This window comes from Mytilus edulis, chromosome 12 (assembly GCF_963676685.1).
Source record: "Mytilus edulis chromosome 12, xbMytEdul2.2, whole genome shotgun sequence".
NCBI lineage: Eukaryota > Metazoa > Mollusca > Bivalvia > Mytilida > Mytilidae > Mytilus > Mytilus edulis.
In genome coordinates this window covers 10,306,395-10,326,678 of record NC_092355.1, presented here as the reverse complement: position 1 = coordinate 10,326,678, position 20,284 = coordinate 10,306,395, and the positions used below count along the sequence as shown (strand labels likewise).

The 20,284-nt window shown below is 32.8% G+C and overlaps 1 protein-coding gene across 2 annotated transcripts; it reads right to left on the bottom strand.

Moving 5' to 3' along the window:
• Window positions 1-372: 372 nt before the first annotated feature.
• LOC139497094 (solute carrier organic anion transporter family member 3A1-like) lies at window positions 373-16,919 on the bottom strand. 2 transcript variants are annotated; one of them, XM_071285148.1, is made up of 10 exons: window positions 16,812-16,919; window positions 10,599-11,305; window positions 9,800-9,886; window positions 9,092-9,286; window positions 8,240-8,404; window positions 7,388-7,571; window positions 5,187-5,325; window positions 4,222-4,379; window positions 3,765-3,829; window positions 373-1,181 (listed from the first exon to the last, which is right to left on the bottom strand). In XM_071285148.1, exons 2-10 carry the CDS (start codon window positions 11,260-11,262, stop codon window positions 823-825), a joined length of 2,016 nt encoding a protein of 671 aa, XP_071141249.1. In that variant the 5' UTR covers window positions 11,263-11,305; window positions 16,812-16,919; the 3' UTR covers window positions 373-822. The 2 variants fall into 2 exon arrangements, with proteins under 2 accessions (XP_071141249.1, XP_071141248.1); XM_071285147.1 differs by having other exon boundaries at window positions 16,756-16,859.
• Window positions 16,920-20,284: the final 3,365 nt, after the last annotated feature.

The window sequence follows — 20,284 nt, the reverse complement described above, 5'->3', positions numbered from 1 at the left end:
TGTTTTTCTCATTGTTGAAAGTCTATAATTGATAACATCCACTTCTATTTGAACTTGGATAGATAGTTGTCTCACCACACATCTCCTTATCTTTATATAGACACCTGCCTACTGTTAAAGTTCTGGTTGATTTCTATATGTTTGTTAGGGTTTGTTGTTTTGTTGGGCTGCTGTCTCATTGACATGCCAAAAAGGGTACTTTTTTCAGTCACAAATGAGATTTACAGATTAGAATATAATGGATGCGGGAGTTTCTCGCTTCATTGAAGACCCATTGATGGCCTTCGGCCATTATCTGCTCTGTGGTTGAGTTGTTGTCGCTTTGACACATTCCCCATTTCCATTCTCAACTTTAGATAAGGAGAAAAATAAGCCCTTTACTTACAAATAAACTTTTACATTGTGAACATTTGACAAGTCACGTTTTAGAACATGATAGTAAGTATTGAAACTTACATTTTTTTCTTAAAATGCCCTGTACCAAGTCAGCAAAATGGCCATTCTTATATTATAGTTCGTTTCTGTGTGTGTCACATTTAATGTTGTGTTTCTGTTGTGTCGTAATTCTTTTATATTTGATACATATCCCTCAGTTTTAGTTTGTACCCCGGATTGGTTTTTTATCTATCGATTTATGAAGTCCGAACAGCGGTATACTAATGTTGCCATTAATCATATTACGGCGAACGACAACAGGGACGTAGATCTGTAATAAAAATATACATGTTATGTTAGTATCTTATAAAACATCGTAGTATGACTACACGTTAATATGATAATCCACATAAATGTAAAGACATTGTACTTTGAGATTCGTTAGAATTAACCAGGAAATTTTGTTTCTTTAAATTCCTTATCCTTTACACATGTCTTCATGTAACGGTTGTTTTCATTGTTATCCCCTTCATCAACGATGAAACTATGTATTTCAGGATTGTCCATTTTACTTTTACTTCTAGTTTCTCCAATACTCCAATCTGTCTTCTTTCTAGCAATTAAGTAGGTCACGATTTCTACTATTAGAACAATGCATCTCAGACTGAGGCTGAAACCATAGATGGCATACCGAAAGTTCAAATTGTTGTACAACGCGCATGATCCCTTTACTCCACACCTAGAGCTCCATATTTTGCAACACATATCAATAATTTCTCCAAAAATAACAGGCCCTAAGAACCAACCTAAAATTTACATTAATTTGTTACAAAAGTTCTATTTACCACAATATCTATAGAAAACAACGATTATACTTGAAAAAAATAAACATGTAAAATGATAAGTACACTATAACTAATTCACACAAATCACTATCATTCTTATCGATGGTATCTAGAAATCAGCCATCGAAGACTTTAAACTATCTTTGAAACCGCCACCGTTTCTTACGATTAAGACCAACGAGACACGTGATACAGTTCTTATTTGCATTGAAAAAAATAATGATAATTTATAAGCATTTGCAATTGATGTACAATTGAAACTACAAAAATTATATAGGTTTGTATTGTACATATGATAGTTTTAGTAGAGTAAATTATAATCAACATGTAGGACGTAACATTATTTGAATTTTACTTTTTTTATGCATTAATATGAAGTCATTATTTTGTAAGACTTAGTGTGAACCAAACATATTATCAGTCTGAAAGTTGTAAATCTCATTTCGCTAAAAAAAATAAACAGACACTTTGCATCGCTGTACCTTAGTTTTTGTTCAGCCGTTACATTTTGTATTTACATGATATAGTCCATGATCAATACATTGCAAACAAAAAAAGTTCCTTTTGCATTTTGTTAACATATAATTTTTCATCCTGTTTTGAAGGCATTTGCTGTGGCAACAAGTACAATTATATTAACTCAATATTTCATTTGGTACACATATACCTGAAAGGGAAACAGAAACATTATGCCAATATAGTCTGACGATTATCTAACAGTGTGAAAAAAAAGTAAAATCACAAAAATACTGAACTCCGAGGAAAATTCAATTGGAAAGTCCCTATAATCACATGGCAAAATCAAATGACAAAACACATCAAAAACGAATGGACAACAACTGTCATATTCCTGACATGGTACAGGCATTTTCAAACGATGGATTTAACCTGGTTTTATAGCGCTTAACCTCTCACTTATACGACAGTTTCATCAAATTCCGTTATATGTGATTCAGTTATTAATTAGAGGATCAGACACATTCAGAAAAAATAACGGATATGACCAAAAGCATTCTCCCGGGCTGTATAGCGTTTTATGAATATTGTAGATTAAATGAGATTTTATAAATAGACGTTTAACAAACACATTCATCATAGATAACATGTTTACAACCGATTCCATTGAGTGTGAGACAAATAATTTTTTATTAGCTTGCTTGCTAGCTGAACCGTGAAGTCATTATTAGGTTAGGTAAACTACCCTCGTTTAAGAGTAGACTAATTAGACAGATAACATCTACAACGTATCTGTCTGTAGGACTTGGCAACCTCGAAAGGAGGCTAGTATACCTTAATACCTAAATAAAGGTAACAGTTGTATACTACTGCTCGAAATTCATAAATCGATTGAGAAAAAAACAAATCCGGCTTACAAACTTAAACTGAGGGAAACGCATCAAATATAAGGGGAGAACTACGACACAACAGAAAACAACATTAAAATGTAACACACACAGACACGAACTATAATATAACAATGGCCATTTTCCTGACTTGGTACAGTACATTTTAAGAAAATAAAAAGTGGGTTGAACCAGGATTTGTGGCATGCCAAACCTCCCGCTTTTAAAATTTGATATAAAGAAAACATGAAAAAGTTGTGAAATTTTTTGATATGGTTCCAACATTCAGGCGGAAACCCGGTTGAAATAGAACAAAAGAATCGAAGCTCTTTGTTAGAGAAGGCGATAAATGCTTACTGTAATGTTTACTATAGTAATAAAAAAAATAAAAAGTTAATAAAAGCAAATAAAATGAAATTTGTTTTCTCAATTACGAAGTGTTTTATTTTAAAAAGAACATTTGCATAAGTTTTCAATTTATCTATTACAAAGTTAAGCGATGACATTGGTATCTATCAAGTTGGATGACAAAAATGCATAATCTCCGATTTGAAAAAAAAAATTAACACGGACGGAGAACATATCAATCTATTAGTTCAGTAATTTTTGTGTTTGCCCTTCCATTATGTGACTCAAGAAAAAATTCCAAAAGATGGGTAATAATTATCTCGAAAAGAGAAAATCGAGTGCATCTTTTTATGTTAGGGCGTGTTAGAGTTGAATATTTTGTCTTAAAATCGTACAAAGCAAGAATATTTGATACATCATCTCGGTTCCGATTCTATTATTTTTATATATCAAAGCAACAGGTTCACTTTATAACATAAAATAATCACAGTACTAAAAGGTGAAGTATATGGGTCAAGTGAAATACCTATCTACTGAATCACAAAAAAATGCATATCTTCGAAAAAAATCAATATTTTGTGTGTGATAACTATAGTTTATAGTGACTTCATGGTTAAGCTAGCAAGCAAGGTAACCAAAGAAATTAAATTTGCATACATAATTAATTGAACCGGCTGTTAAATCATGTTCAACACGATGGTTTCGTCTACAAATCATTTCATCATTAACGTTCAAATAACAAAAAGTAAAACGGCAAAATTTAGTACAAATTGAGTACCATAAATTTCCGAAATATTATGTGAGGTTCAGCTTAATTTCTCTTTTATTATGTAGAAACAACCGCACTGCTTACCTAATAAAGTTGATATAAATGCGAACACTGCTATAGCTATTCCTTTCTGCTTTTCCTTAACTGATCTAAAACAAGAAATATAGTGTATTTAATACTAGTATGTTTTATATATGGCATTTGGCTGTTATCTGCTCTTTGGTGGGTTTGTTGTCTCTGACCCATTTCCATTCTCAATTCGATATATCTTTATGATAACCTACATACACAATCTTAACTTCATTATTACATTTCTTTCATACCCGTATTTGAGAATGTTTAAATGCATTGTGGACGCGGTGCTTTCGCCTATACTGAATTGTTTTTTAATTCTTGTCTATCAAATGTTCAATAATTCGATTTTTATAAATTATCAACTGTATTTTGCATTGAATAAGATAAATTGACATGATGATGATTAAGATTCAAATAATAATATATATAATATGAATAATAATAATTTTACTAATAATCAACTAACCTCAACATGAACATGAAACTTGGCATAATAACTAATGATTCGACCAAACTAAACACACAGGTTACGACAAGATATGGAACCAACATTTGACAGTCAGTGGAACATAAACCTGGGGAAGCTGTCGCTGTTGGATCTATACATGTACAGTTAGTAAATCCCTTTAAAAATAAAGTTAAAATTATTTACGTTGCAACTGCGCAATTTGCGCAGTCAAAATGGATAAATCGTATGACCATTGTCAACAACAAGTACTTATCGTATAAACAAGTATGAACTACAACATAACAAACACGAGTACAAAAATTCTTATCTCCTTCGTGTTTCTCTTTACGTATGTTGCTTGTTTTGCATGACATTGTATAAGTGCACAATTTATATCTTTATGTTCATGATGCATTATATCTTTATGCATGTTACTTATGAGTACAGATTTGTTGAGCCAATGACTGTCAAATTGAATACAGTTTTATCTTCTGTTGTGTTTTCACATACATTTCGCCGGATATGGGGACAGTTATTATCACGTACACATGTTTGATTCAGCTTCATTTTTTATCTTTATTTTGAAAGCAAGAAGTTTGCTAATATAGCAGCTTTTATCTGCAGTCTGTTTCTATGTATGTTGGTGTTTGAGTATGTCGTAGTACAGTGTATCTGTGACTGTGGTGTTTGCCTCTTATGCTTGATATTTCCATTGGTTATAGTTTAATACTCGGATTTGTATGGAATTCATTAATAACATCCGCTGCATTTTCTATGTGCCTGTTCAAATCAAGTAGTTTGTCAATCAGTGTATGGTTATTGTGTGGTCTAAATCTGTCTGCTATTCGTTTTGTATATTCAATACGGTCAGTGTTTTGCAAATAGCCAAAAAACAAACTGAAACAGCAATTAACAGCTCTAGGTCACCGTACGGATTTCAACAATAAGCATTTTTACGTCGTATTCTTTACTTAAACTTGTACCTGTGATTTGGATGTACCAGAACAGCCGGCATGACAAGGTGAAAAGTAATTCTTGTTATCCGAACCGCACACAGGAAAATAACCCTCAGAATTGCAGTTGCAATTACTTGTACAGATGTCCGATGCATTGGTGAAATTTCTAAAATTGAAAAAGAGATATGAGCTCTTGAGTATTATTGTATCATGTGTATAATTATTAGTGTTTAATGGTTTTTATCAACCTTACCTGTGTTGCATGATGTCTAACTCCCGACATTTTCACCAAAATATGCTTGCTATTCCCTTTTCTACTGTTTCCCGGATAAGAAAAGAAAAATCCATAAATGTCGAGTTGTTTCGGAACAATCGGCTTAAAAATGTGTTATCCATCAATCGATTAGATAGTGACGTAATAGCAGAACAATGTGACATACAACTTTAAATTCGGCAAAGTTCACGAATTTTAAAGCCATCTATTGAGAAATCGTACTATGCTTAACGTTTATAGCAGTTTATATTTCGTTTGTGGTTTCCTGTTGTGCTGGTGTGCTGTAGTTAATTCATGGGAGCTGTCCGTTCTTAATCTGTTTAACATCCGGATTTGTATTAGCTTAATCGAATCATACTTTTAAACAGCGGTATACAACTGTTGCCATTAACCTATCTGTATATATTTTCAATGCAACTTATAAAATCTTAACCTACAATGTAAAAGCCTGTGCCTGTATGCACAAAGCTACTTAAATTAAAAGTTATTCCGAACGGAAGGATTTTGCTACATGTCCAACGATAAATTAGTAATACCACTTGATATCTGTTTCGGAATTTCAAATATGACGTAATTTTTGTGCCTTTCCACCACTTCGTATGTGACGTCACTTTTTTCACTTTTGCGTTGAGGCCTTGACTAAGTAGGGTGTGTCTATTTTTTTGTGTTGGTCTTCGTAATGTATCAAGGTTTTGTTTTTTGTAATCAGTTAATACTTCAGTTTTATCATGTATATCTTTTATATTCATTTGATAAAATTTACTGTTTGTAGTAGCATAAATTGTTCTAAATAATAAGGATGTTCTTATCCCATACAGAAAACCCTAGCCGTATTTGGCACAACCTTTTTGAACTTTGGATTCTCAGTGCTGTACAACTTTGTACCTTTTTTACTTTCGAACTTTTATATATGGACGCCACTGGTGAGTCGTGTGTGGACGAGGCGCGTTTCTGGCGAATTGAATTAAAAACCTAATGCCTTTTGTTAGCTATTATATTCATGTGTTTCTTTGTCTACTATGTTCTCCTATTTATTTGTATTGTAGTCCTGTAATAATATGTTGTCATTTTAATGTTATATTTAACATTGCCATTAACGTGCGAGGTTTGGCATGCCACAAAACCAGGTTCAACCCACCATTTTGTTCTTTAAAAATGTCCTGTGCCAAGTAAAGAATATGGCCATTGTTATATTATAGTTCGTTTCTGTGTGTGTTACATTTTAACACTGTGTTTCCGTTGTGTCGTTTGTTTTTTCTTATATTTGAGTGTGAATTTACATTACTATAAGACGTGTCACGGTACTTTTCTATCCCAAATTCATGTACATGTATATGGTTTTGATGTTATATTTTTTATTCTCATCGGATTTTGTCTAATGCTTAGTCCGTTTCTGTGTGTGTTACATTTTAATGTTGTGTCGTTGTTCTCCTCTTATATTCAATGCGTTTCCCTCAGTTTTAGTTTGTTACCCCGATTTTGTTTTTTGGCCATAGATTTACGAGTTTTGAACAGCGGTATACTACTGTTCCCTTTATTTAACTTAAGCTGTTTTAGGTATACGGGCCCTGACTTATACACTATTTAGAGATGTGCTTGTATTTTAAAGTCAATTTTGCAAAACAAGTCTATTGTTTGTTTGCTTAATTTAGTTCTGTGTATGTACTTCGTTTTCGTTATTTAAGCTATGTGTAACCAGTAAGTAAGATTACTGTGATAATGATGTAAGGCAAAACAGATCCCAAAAGTCTTAGAACTCATATGGCCGAGATTATATATGGAACTTTTCTTAGTTTCGGTTAAAAAAAAAATATCAAAAAACTTTAATCAGATATTATTCTGACTCATTTCCTTTGAAGTTGTCATTGGTCATATCTATGGAGAATACTTCATTAAATAAACTTTAACAAAGAATAATAGCGTGAATATAAGTTCAAAATAAATGCAACCAAACCTGTCGTATCCAATCATTTTGGGAGTTGGACAACCGAGGAACATGAGTATAAAGTAGTGGACAATAGTGAATAATGACAAAATAACGATCAGTCTTCCACATCCTAGCGGCGAAAGTTTCTTTTTGGACGTTAGATATCCACCGACGAATGTTCCGAATGATACTGCAATAATACGGGTTACACCTGAAATAAACAATAACTTCAAAGTTAATTCGTAATAACTGCTGAGATATGTGTTGTGAATGATATCTATAGAACAAAAACATTTAAAAAATTTTGAAAACAACACGTTTAATAATTTCAATGAGTCCGAAGCGCTTTTCTGTATTTACTTTCATCAGGAACGCTCAAAGCCAAACATTTGAAATCCGAGGATATATAAGTACCGAAACCGATGACGAGCTATATGACAAATATACCTAAAATTGATAGCCAAATTCATCACTTATGTTCAGCCTTTATCGAATTGCTTTTGTTTTGTTGACATGATCAAACATCTTAGAATAGTCTCAGAGGTCGAAAACAGATTCTTATTTGCATTCCGATATACATAGTTAATAGTTTATTGATAAAGCTTCAAACTACCCATATAAAGGATAAACAGTTTTTAATTTGGAATATCGATTTCCATTTGAACTAATCTCATCCGATTGGATTTATTTCTATTCAAGCTAATATCTATGTGTATGGTATACTAGCTCAAAATTACTTTCAAATGGTAGAGGCAATTTGCATACAACCGTTCGCAATAGTCCTATAGTGAATTTGTAGATGCTAAACTGTTGATAAGGAAAATATTTGATATAACTTTTAAGTTATTTGTTATTGTTAAGTATGGATAATAAAGATACCTATAACTAAATTGGACTTCCAAGCCGGCAATGTGAATTGAGTTTCAATGTATTTTGGTCCAAATGCAACACTCCCGCTTACTGTAATAAGGATCATACACCTACTAACAATGATCAGTACATACAATTTGTTACGAAGCAGTCCAAATAGATCTTTAAAAAATCCTGAAAATAAAAATGCGTCAATGCATTACGCTGTGATATAATATATTTGTGATATTTCGTATTAAGGATGTTCTTAGGTGAAATTTAGAAAATTAAGAATTTCAAATTGATACTTTAAGACAGAAGAACAATAGTAAGGATCAGAATAAGCTTATTACTATGATATGTTATAGAGCTCATTTTCGAGTGCTGGAGGTCGTTGGTTCGAACCTCGGTCAGATTACAACAAAGACTTGAAAAGGGTATTTAATAAGCTACAGTAAGTAAGCGGCATTTATAGTGAGAGCAAAGACTGACCGGCTCATATTCAGAAATGTGTCCGAGTAAGGTTGCATGCTTTTCTTCAAGGTGTTATTGTATTAATCTACCTTAAAACAATCTGGCTCATCATGTCGGTCTAATACAATGCAGGTCATATTACATTAAAATTGAGAATGGAAATGGGGAATGTGTCAAAGAGACAACAACCCGACCATAGAAAAAACAACAGCAGAAGGTCACCATTTTACATTAACATGTTCTTGTTTTGAATATACAAACAATTTTGCCGTTGGACGATTACTAGCCTTTAATAATCTGTATGTAATTTGTTAAGGCATATATTTGTGCTATATTGAACACTTGTATGATTCATTTGTGATAACAACTGTTTTCTTTGAGATTTTATTTTATAATTCACCATTGTACCTCTAGTTCCTTCTATCATTCTCACTTTTCCTTTCTTCTTCAGTACTTTCGTGTTAACCGGGGTTTGTTTCACATGAAATCTTTTTGGAAAACACATGACCGGAAGTGCAGTTAATAAACTTCCTATTCCGAATGTTAGGAATCCAACCCACCATGCACCAATCCATCTTGGGTCACGTGGCGAAATATCAACATCTGCAATAAAATATGAAAAACCCATATTTTTAAAGATATTACATATTACATTGTGTTAATAGTAACCTATAAATGACATTTTAACTGTTAACTTACAAAAATATCATTCAGGGATGAGCGTTCGTGACTACGGTAAATAGATGTTTTGAGTCGGGAACGACAAATATGCTTAACCTTCAAGAATGCGTGAATATAAACCACACTGGAAAACTTTGGTAGTAAAACGTTCCCTAAACACATTTTCAGCTATAAACAAGTAACTTTGTAGAAGGAACTGTGTACAAGAACATTGTCATTTACTGGAATGTTAAACATTGCTTTTGAATATCGATTTAAATGTGTCATGCGTTATCAAGGTACCGTTTATTATTTGTTTGTGAGGGTCTGGTGAGGGGCAGATATTAAACAAAAACGCGTGTCATAACAACTTGCATCTTCATGTCTTTTCTTGCTCTAACTTCGATGTAGATTGTATAGCTCTTGTTATGTTAAAGCCTTCTTTAAAAAAAATACCTTCTAAGGTGACATAAATTTTACTGAATAGACCACCAAATCCAAATCCCAGTACCGGTCCAAATATAGCTACGGCCATTACACTACCTGTTGAAATAAATTGTATTAACCAAAAGTTCCCAAAAAGAAAATTTACACTATGCATATACACATGGCGATGTGTTTTACTTTTAAGTCGAATTCGCTAATTTGTCGTGTCTGCATTTAGAAGATACACCATTTTTTCTTGTTTCATTGGACTGAAGAAGAATTTAATGTTATCCCCTAGCTTGAAAACTAGGTTTAAAACACCATTTTCTGCATAAGAAAATGCGTGTACCAAGTGTCAGGGATATGACAGTTGTTATCCGTTCGTGTGATGTGTTTGATCTTTTGATTTTGCGATTTGATTAGGTACTTTCCGTTTTGAATTTTCCTCGGTGTTATTATTCATAGGATCACAGATATATACAATATTAAATCAATGTCAGAAAATTATAAACTTAATTGTGTAAGGCTGGGAAACTGGGGAATGGAGAGGTATTACCGAGCTCTTCCTCAGTTTTGTGCCGAATACAAAAAAGTTTATATTTTAATTACACCTGACCTAAAATTATTTTTATCCCGCTACTTATAATTAAACATTCATAGCTATTTAAATTGTTACACATATTCTAAATTTATTGTCATCCCGTAACGAACCCAAGATATGGGAATAAGTGATCCCAGATGATATTTACATTGCACAAATTAAAGCTATGTTACTATCTTTAGGAATTAAACACAACTAGTTGCAATATAAATTATTTGAATTACTCACCGATGTAAACAGCTGTTTGTGTTTTCTTAACATTATTGTCGATATATGTAGTAATAAAAGCATTTCTTGGAGACTTGCCAATCCCTTGAACTATCATTCCAATTGCAATAAGTGTCATTGCTACAGGAGTGAATTCGTTAGCAACGCCTAAAGAGGTATTGGAATCTGATTGTGAACTGCAGCTCATATTAGAATTTAATTGGTCAAAAGTTGATGACGCTTTACACAGTTGTCCTGATGACATCATCTTTCCGAAAAAATCTCCACTCCGACTTACATTCGAAGTTTTGGACAAAATCGCTTTTGAATACATTGGTGAAACAAAGTATGGTATTGCACAAATCATTCCGGCTGCACCGAATAATAATGTTGAAAAAGAAAGAACCCGAGGGGCATGCAATATATCTGCAAAATAGCTGACAAAGAGAGTCACAGCCAAGTAACCAATATCATTACAACTCATTAAGAGACCACTTTGAGTACTTGTAAATCCAAACTGTTTTTCTATCGTTGTGATCTGTGATGCTATATAAACGGATAGCGTCGACGTCATCAGAGCTGATATTGAATAAAACACAGTAAATATTTTTAAAGTCGCACAACATTGTAAACAATTCGGTTTAAAGATACCAATGCCACACTGTATCCCTAGATCTGTACTCATGACTGCATCGAAGCTATATTACTTATGGTGTGGAATATGGATCCTAAAACATGACAATTACAATTCAGTTTCAAAACTTGTAATGAATGTTATGAATATTACAGACATTTAAAATAGAAAAAATAACACGATTTCAATAATAATTCGATATCCTTTTTTTTTTATTTCGTCGCATAAAACAGTCAATTTTAAAACTAACCACTGATTCTAAAGTTTTGCCGAATACAGATGAGGTAATCTATTCCTGAGGTGAAAGGCCTAAAAGTTTGTATTTCAAAAACTTTTGTTATCAATTAAAAGAGGGACGAAAGATACCAAAGGGACAGTCAAACTCATAAATCCAAAACAAACTGACAACGCCATGGCCAAAAATGAAAAAGACAAACAGAAAAACAATAGTACACATGACACAACATAGAAAACCAAAGAATAAACAACACGAACCCCACCAAAACTAGGGGTGATCTCAGGTGCTCCGGAAAGGTAAGCAGATCCTGCTCCACATGTGGCACCGTCGTGTTGCTTATGGTAGCAATACACAGTTAGAAGTTTAGTTTCGCATTATGGCCCCTGTGAATTTTTTAAATATGAAAGTTTTTGTACAATAAAATTGATTTTTAGTGGGTTTATATGAACATTTAGATTGATTTTAACATGTTTTATAGGCCATTTCTATGATTGACAGTCCGTATTTTCCTATCCGTACCGTTCATAGGTCTATAAATTATTGTAGTGTTTATCAACAAAGATTTTGCGCTCGATCTTTTCAATTCAATTTTATGGAAAAACGAGCAGGAAAGCATATGATTTTTTTTGGACCACTTTATAGATATAAACCTATGGATTCAGGAAAGGTATCACTGTAATTCATTGAAATTTTCCTTTAGACCAAATTTTGGAGACTTTTGTGACCTGTCCACCCCCCTTTTTTGCTATATTTTGTATCTAAGAAATGCAGATTGTTGCCATGGTTACACCCAAAAGGGATTATATTTCACCCTTCTGACCATTAGAAATCAAATCTATGGAAGATTTTCTTTCTACAAGTATATACATGCATAACACACATATAAAGCCTTCTTTGTTAGACAGGAGGGGAAAGAGTGTGTTTAAAAATTATGAGTCTCAATTTTAAGTTTTTTTCCTAACTGTGTATTGCTACCTATGTGATTTCAAATCCGGTAAATAGTCTAATTCGGTAGGTCACATTCATGAAAGGGAAGGGAATTGTAGTTACGACGTTAGGAACATATCCGATATCATTTGTGAAACGGTTATTCCATAACGGTCAACCAACTCGTGATGGCGTCCTTAAAATTTACGAAGGGATGATTTCAACTTCACCATTTGGAACTCTTGGTTTAATAGCTTCCTTGTGAGCAGTAACCCTCTATCAAGAAAATCATGATAGGAAATGCAAGCACGGGAATATCGTATCAATTGGGAGATATATACCCCGTATGCAGGTGATGCTGGAATGTTGCTACTTAAAAATGGAAAGTTCACAATTGGAAAGCTGAAATCATCTCTTTTGTCGTAAAGTTTTGTTTTCAATCGACCCTCATTGTCAATTTCTAAATGTAAGTCAAGATATGAAGCCGACTTAACTATATCTGTAGTATCCTTTATCTCCAATTCGATGGGATAGATGCGTTCCACATCATGCGCATAGTCACCAAATTTTGAATTGTTTAGTGAAAGAACGTCATCTATATAGCGGAAAGTAGAGTTAAAGGATATTGTTGACTTCTTATCTTTCTTCCTAAGAAGTTCCTGCATGAAGTCAGCCTCATAATAATAAAGAAACAAGTCGGCAAGTAGAGGGGCACAGTTTGTTCCCATTGGGAAGCCGACAGTCTGTTGAAAAACACGTCCTCCGAACGTTACAAATATGTTGTCAATCAAGAAATCAAGCATCTTGATAATATCGGTTTCAGAGAATTTTTTGTTTGAATCAGAGTGATTCTTTACAAAGTATGATTTATCCCTCCCTAAGACAAGATACTTGTATCTACGTTGGCCATTCTTTTTTATGAAGCAAAGTAATACTAACTCTTTCAATTTGTCTTTTAGTTTGGAATGTGGAATACTTTGAAAAAAAGTAGAAAAGTCAAATGTTTTAATACTGTTATAAGATGAAAGAGAGTTAGATTGTATGTACTTTAAAAGATCTTTGGAATTTTTAAGTATCCACATTCACGCCACCTCTAGAATAGGCAGTTTCACAATAACTTTGAAGCCCGTCTTTGATTGCTGATAAAATAGATGTTAATAATTTAGAAAGAGGTTTCGTGAAGCACTTGGAAGACCCAGCAATATACCGTTGTTTGTAAGGACACTTATGTAGTTTAGGTGTCCAATACAGTGATGAAAGATCCAGTTCTTCATCTTTGATTGAAATACCAAAGGAACAAAGAACATACCTATGATTATCAAGGATTTTCTCTTTGGTAAGTGTCGTGAGGGTATATGTTGAGTTTCCAAGTGAATTGTCTATACCTAATTCGTTTATCAAGCAATTAATGTAACTTTTACAGACAAAAACGATGTTATTTGGGGCTTTGTCTGCAGGGACAACAACATATTTATCATGGAGGTCGGATAAGTGTTTAGCAACATTTGGGTCTTTAAAGATTGACGTAGCATGGGCATTGATGGACCCATTCAGTTTCTTGATTCTGATTTGTATTAACGACCTCACTGCCTTAATCCATTCGGATAGAGTGTCTACGTCTTCCTTTTCACGTTTAGCCCATTGCCTGGCATAATCCTCGACTGAGTCCATCAAAATTTTAAAGTTGTATTTCCAATTGATGGATTTAGGCTCACGATATTTCGGACCTTTCGATAACACATTTCGTAGAGAGGTGTTATTAACAATGTTAAGGTCACCGGTAATAACGTGGCCAGCAGGATTATATATGAATTGGAAACTAGCACAAGTGCAATCAGGAGGTTTAGACTTGAAGTCGTCAATATCGAGATTCTGCAAAACGCGTTTGTAATTGAAAATTTTAGTTGCAATAGGTTTGGTATAGGTATAAGAAATTATTGGTACAGACTGGTCTTTGAAATAAGGAGGTATTTTCGATTGAACTAATTTATGATGAAGGATATTGCCTAGGTTGACGCCATCGAGACCTTTGTTGGCAAAGGAAAGATTTAGAAAAGATCTTTTCTCTTTTTCATCTTTTCCAATGCGAACTAGTTTGAAAAGTCTGTGACTTGCAATATCCGAAATTATAGCTTGAAGTTTGTATTGGTTTGAATGAGGGTTTGTAACAGTGGATTCCAAACATAAATTGAATGATTATAACCATATCATCAATAATTCATGTCAACACAGAAGTGTTGACTATAAGGATGGTGAAACTCCCCGGAAATAAAAACTTCACAACAGTGGCTTCGATAAATTCTATCATCCGAAAAAATGTTACATCCGTACTTAAATAATAAGAAACATATCTAACCCCGCCCATTTCTTTATGCGTCTGTCAGTGGTCGTCGTTGGTTAATGTCTGTCATTTATTTTTGTAATTTTGTTTTGTTTGTTTTTCTCAATTGATTTATTCCATACTTTTTCAAATCTTTTTATTGCAGATTATACGGTATGTGTTTTTCTCATTGTTGAAGTCTGCACGATTACTAATAATTACTTACATCCATTTCATCTGAACCCTTATTTACAATAATACCACATCATGATAGTCGTTATGTATGTACGATGCAAAATTTTAAATAATCATGTATACGCATAAATTCATTAAAGGTAACCCAATAACTTGGCCTGATATCGAATATTTTTAAATATCAAAGTCCCTTTAAATTGTGTCACGTCATGTGATGGATATTTTATTATTGTGGGGTTCGTGTTACTTATTCTTCAGTTGTTGTGTCATGTGTACCATTGTTTGTCTGTTTGTCTTTTTCATTTTTAGCCATGGCGTTGTCAGTTTATTTTCGATTTATGAGTTTTAATGACCTGCTGGTATCATTCGTCCCTCTTTTATTGATATTTGTTTTTTTATTTTGTGTCATGTGTACTATTATTTGTCTGTTTGTCATGTCATTTTTTTATTTTTTGTTCGATCTATGAGTTTGACTGGCCCTTTGGTTTTACCCATCTTTTGGCAGTATCATCACCGCTAATCATACACCACATATCATATTTTCATTAATTATAGCCTTTGCAAATATAATGCTTTTCATATATGAAATATACGTTTAAAAGACTTAAATGCAAATAAATTTCCCTATCGAACATGTAGAAAAATAAAAATAAAAGTTCTAACTAAACGCAGTATACATATCTACGTACATAATACTCATATACTATAAACATTTCCCATATTTCAACTGACTGACCTTGATGGTTTTCTGATGACCTTATCAAAAATGTTAAATCCAAATCATACTATGGTTTCAACAGATAGAACGAGAGGTTTTAAAAAAGATGAGACGAGTACGTATCTACTCTAACGAAAATTATTACTTTATAAAATCATAAACAATGATAGAACATATATCGCAAGGCTTGACATTAATTCTAAACTTAAAGTCATAAGAAACGAGTGACCGGTGAAAAATAATGTTATTCCAATTCTTGAACCAATGCATACAAACATCATAAACTTAGTCTTCTGTGCACGAATTTATCATTTTTTTTTCGAATAAATGTCGTATAATCGTCATTTTTTTTTTCAATCGGTCAGTGTTGTTGTGAAAATATGGCAGGTATTTAAAGTTCGTGTTTTGAAGCAGAAGTTTAACGATTGTCACCTGTTTGTCAACAATCAACAAAAAATCAACAAAAAAGCATGGACATAGAGCACGTGTTAAACATGTTAAACATGTAAAATCAGATAATAGTTTATTTTAAGGCCATCCATGCGTATTAAGATCACCGAAATTTTACGAGATGGGTCACATTGAGGTCACTTTGCATACGGAAATAATGTCGGGTGAATAACTGTCTGGAAGGAAGCAATTAAAATAAAGTAAACTTCTTCTAAATATGAACAAATTAAAGAATTTTCTTCAGAAAAAAGTATATGTACATAAGTTTTATAATGAAAACTAACCATTGAGTTATAAAAAAAACATATGCATTATTTTTTTTCAATTTGAGGTTTCTTATGACTTTAACAGTGTTTTATATGATAACGATACATGTACATGATTAGTTAATTAATACTTTTATTATATGATAATTGACAAATAAAATCATTAAAGACTTTGGATTTCATTTGTGCACATGCATTTAAATTCTTGACGAAAAAAATACTAGTTTCAGCGGCATAGCATTCCGAAGGCACTTGAAGGCTTGAAAACATATTAGTTTTGGCGGCACAGACCTCCTCACTTGAGCAGGTGCACTTAAATTTATTAGAAAAAAATAGCTTTCTCGACAATGCATTCCGCAATTTTAGCAAATACAAAAAAATAATGTGTTCAAGAAAATGATTTAACTAATATGACAACTGCAATATTTACCTTGTTGATTGTTACCTTGTAGGGTATATTCTGACACAGTATAACTGTTATCTTACCTGTAGGGATCATGCGTTTCTTTCTTTATTAAAAAAAACATATTATGCAATATCATCTGTAACATGATACCATGTGTGACTGTCTACATGGGGTCGTTGATAATAAATGATTAATAGAACCATATAAATAAGGCGATGTGGTATAATTGACAATGAGAAGCTATACACATAAATTTAAATGATGTGGATGTCAGCAATAATAGGCAACAGTTCCACCTTCGACAATGATAATAACGCATGTCGTATAATCGGTTATAAAAAGTCCCGACATGAAAATATGAAATCGTTAAATTGATAAAAACTATTTGTTAGTTTTTTTCTGCCGTAGATGATTGGATTTTTCGTTGGCTTTTGACCACCCTGATAAATAAAAGAGGGCTACAACGTGACGTTAGAGACACACAAATTCACTCAATCACTCATATATACAATTATCCAAGCTGTATTTATATCAGAAACATAACATTGAAATATAATCAAACGGCAAGAATGTTCTACTGCAAAAAACTGTCAGATATTCGAATTTGTATGAATTTGCATTACATCTTGGTCAAGAAATATATTTTCGACAGTAACAAAAATAATTCATTGATTGATTGACTGTTACACTGACGTCCAATGACAATTATATCTTAACATGACCTAGACCTAAACTTTAATAAGATAGTCATAACATGAAATCACACATAAATCAATGATTTCTTTTAAAAAAAAACGAAAAACGATTTAAAAGTACATAAACTCTTTATTGATATTTAAATATCATGTATTAATTTGCCTATCAAAAATCCTATTTAGTCATAAAGGAATCATTTTCATCATCGCACGATTTAAACGTCTATTGTGACCTTTTCATTTAATTATTATGTTTAATTCATTCATTTAAATTGAAAGTTGTAATTTTGAGATTATTTTTTTTTTACTTTAATTATTAAATTCTTCGATCAAATGAGGATTATTCAATTATTTTTTTAACAACTTTGAAAGATTCAATACCATCAAATGTACTTGGCTCCTTTGTGAAAGATACTGAATCATTGAATATTTAAAAACGGCAATATATGCACTTTCTGTCCTGTACATAAAAGGTACGTGAAAGCCTGAGTAAAATTAACAATTCAAGACGTGATGTGCATAAAACTACTTCGGTTAAAATTTATTTCGAAAGGACAAATTTTGACGATATATTGGTATTATGATTATATTGCTAACTCAAGATGTTTTATGCGTATCATCTCCGATTTGTAGAGTGATACCAATAATAGTTCAAAATACAAAGAATGCGTATTGTTCTTTTCATGTTATAACAGTCCTCCCCATTACTAAATAGGACACTGACGATCACATATATGTCTTTAAAATTGAGAATGGAAATGGGGAGTGTGTCAAAGAGACAACAACCCGACCATAGAAAGAACAACAGCAGAAGGTCACCAACAGGTCTTCAGTGTAGCGAGAAATTCCCGCACCCGGAGGCGTCCTTCAGCTGACTCCTCAACAAATATATACTAGTTCAGTGATAATGAACGCCATACTAATTTCCAAATTGTACACAAGAAACTAAAATTAAAATAATACAAGACTAACAAAGGCCTATGGCTTCTGACTTCGGACAGGCGTAAAAATGGGGCGGGGTTAAACATGATTATGAGATCTCAACCCTCCCCCTATACCTCTAGCCAATGTAGAAAAGTAAACGCATAACAATACGCACATTAAAACTTTGTATGGTTTCAATTTGAGTTTAGACATTTTGTTAATTTTATAGACACACCCGTTTATAGGGTTTGATATTCAGTATCAAATTTAACCCGTCATACATGAATTAACGTATTATTATATAACCACACAACTAAAATGTGAGACATTGTTATAAAGATTCTTAAAAATATTGAGAAAATCTAATGCGATGAAATACATATTAAAGGGATTACACATATTTTTCTAGATTAAAGTGATCTACAACCAGTGTAAACTGGATCAATGTACTAAATAAAAGCAACAGTAGTATATAAATAAACTCATCATAGATACCAGGACTAAATTTAGCATATACGCCAGACGCGCGTTTCGTCTACAAAAGACTCATCAGCGACGCTCGAATCCAAAAGCATTGAGGACCAACGTTCCTAAAAGTTTAGCCAAATACATCTAATGTAATCTATGCCTGAGGTAGAAAAGCCTCAGTAATTCAAAAAATTCAAAATTTGTAAACATTTATAAATATAACCATATCAATGATAATTTATGTCAGCACAACAAGTGCCGACTACTGGGCTACCGCTGTTCGAAACTCATAAATCGATTGAGAAAAAAAACAAATCCGGGTTACAAACTAAAACTGAGGGAAAAGCTTAAAATATAAAAGGTGAACAACGACAAAACAGGAACAAACATTAAAATGTAACACACACAGAAACGAACTATAATATAACAATGGCCATTTTCCTAACTTGGTAAAGGACATTCTAAGAAAAAAATGGTCTGTTGAACCTGGTTGTTTGCATGTTTTTGGCAATGCTAAATATAACAACAAAATTACAACATAACATGACAGGACTACAATACAAATAAATGGGAGAACATATAAGACAGAGCAACACACGAATAATAGCTAATAAAATGTACGAGGTTTTAAATTTAATACACCAGCCGTGCTTTTCGTAAAATAAGATAACACAAATGGAGTGGACTTACTGCTTGCTACCTTTTATACTGTCTGGCATCTTAAAATCACTAGTGTACGTGATTAATACTATATTAACATTTAAAATTTCTTATGTGAGTAACTTTTGCAAATCCTCTTGATTTTGTTTTATTTATTTGTATCACCCAAAACAAATAGACAACTATCGGCGGCCATTAATCAAAACTTTACGTCTGGATCAACTTCTTGAATAATTCGCTGTTTTAAATCTATATGATAATTCACTAGTTTACACACATAGGATAGCTCTTGAATGGCTAATACGGAATCTCGTGTCAAACATTACGATGCTTTTATTCCCCAAAATTGACAGGAGCGATGAATAACCTTTACAAATTGAAGCCTCAAACAAATAATCCAACTATTCAACGGTGAAATATCCCGACAATTTGCAGCCTTGATCTAACAATCCTATTATTCACCGGTGAATAAACCTTGTCGTACTCAATGATAACGAGTTTTCTCCCTTTAAAGTATGACGTCAATTAACGTCAGATAAAAAAAAAATGGTGACGGCCAAGTTAGAAGTCCATCAAGTGACGAACAAACAAGACCATTCATGACTTGAAATTTCATCTAGTGTCAATTTTATCCCTTTTAAACGGCCGTTTTCAGGGCCATCGATATTTTACAGAAAGAGTCTACCTTAGTTGTACATACAGCCGGCCATACTAGTATAGTCTTGCATTGTTATATGTGCAGCCATTGAGTACAGCATTATACTGTTTAATTGCTTTTTTCAATAACAAAAAAATATTGCATGTTA

Coding starts and splice junctions, on each gene's coding strand:
- LOC139497094 (XM_071285148.1), bottom strand. CDS start 11,262: ATGAGTACAGATCTAGGGATACAGTGTGGCATTGGTATCTTTAAACCG. Junction 9,287..9,799: donor AATTTATGTCACCTTAGAAG/GTATTTTTTTTA, acceptor ATTTTATTGCAG/ATGTTGATATTTCGCCACGT. Junction 5,326..7,387: donor AAAATGATTGGATACGACAG/GTTTGGTTGCAT, acceptor TTTCAATTTTAG/AAATTTCACCAATGCATCGG.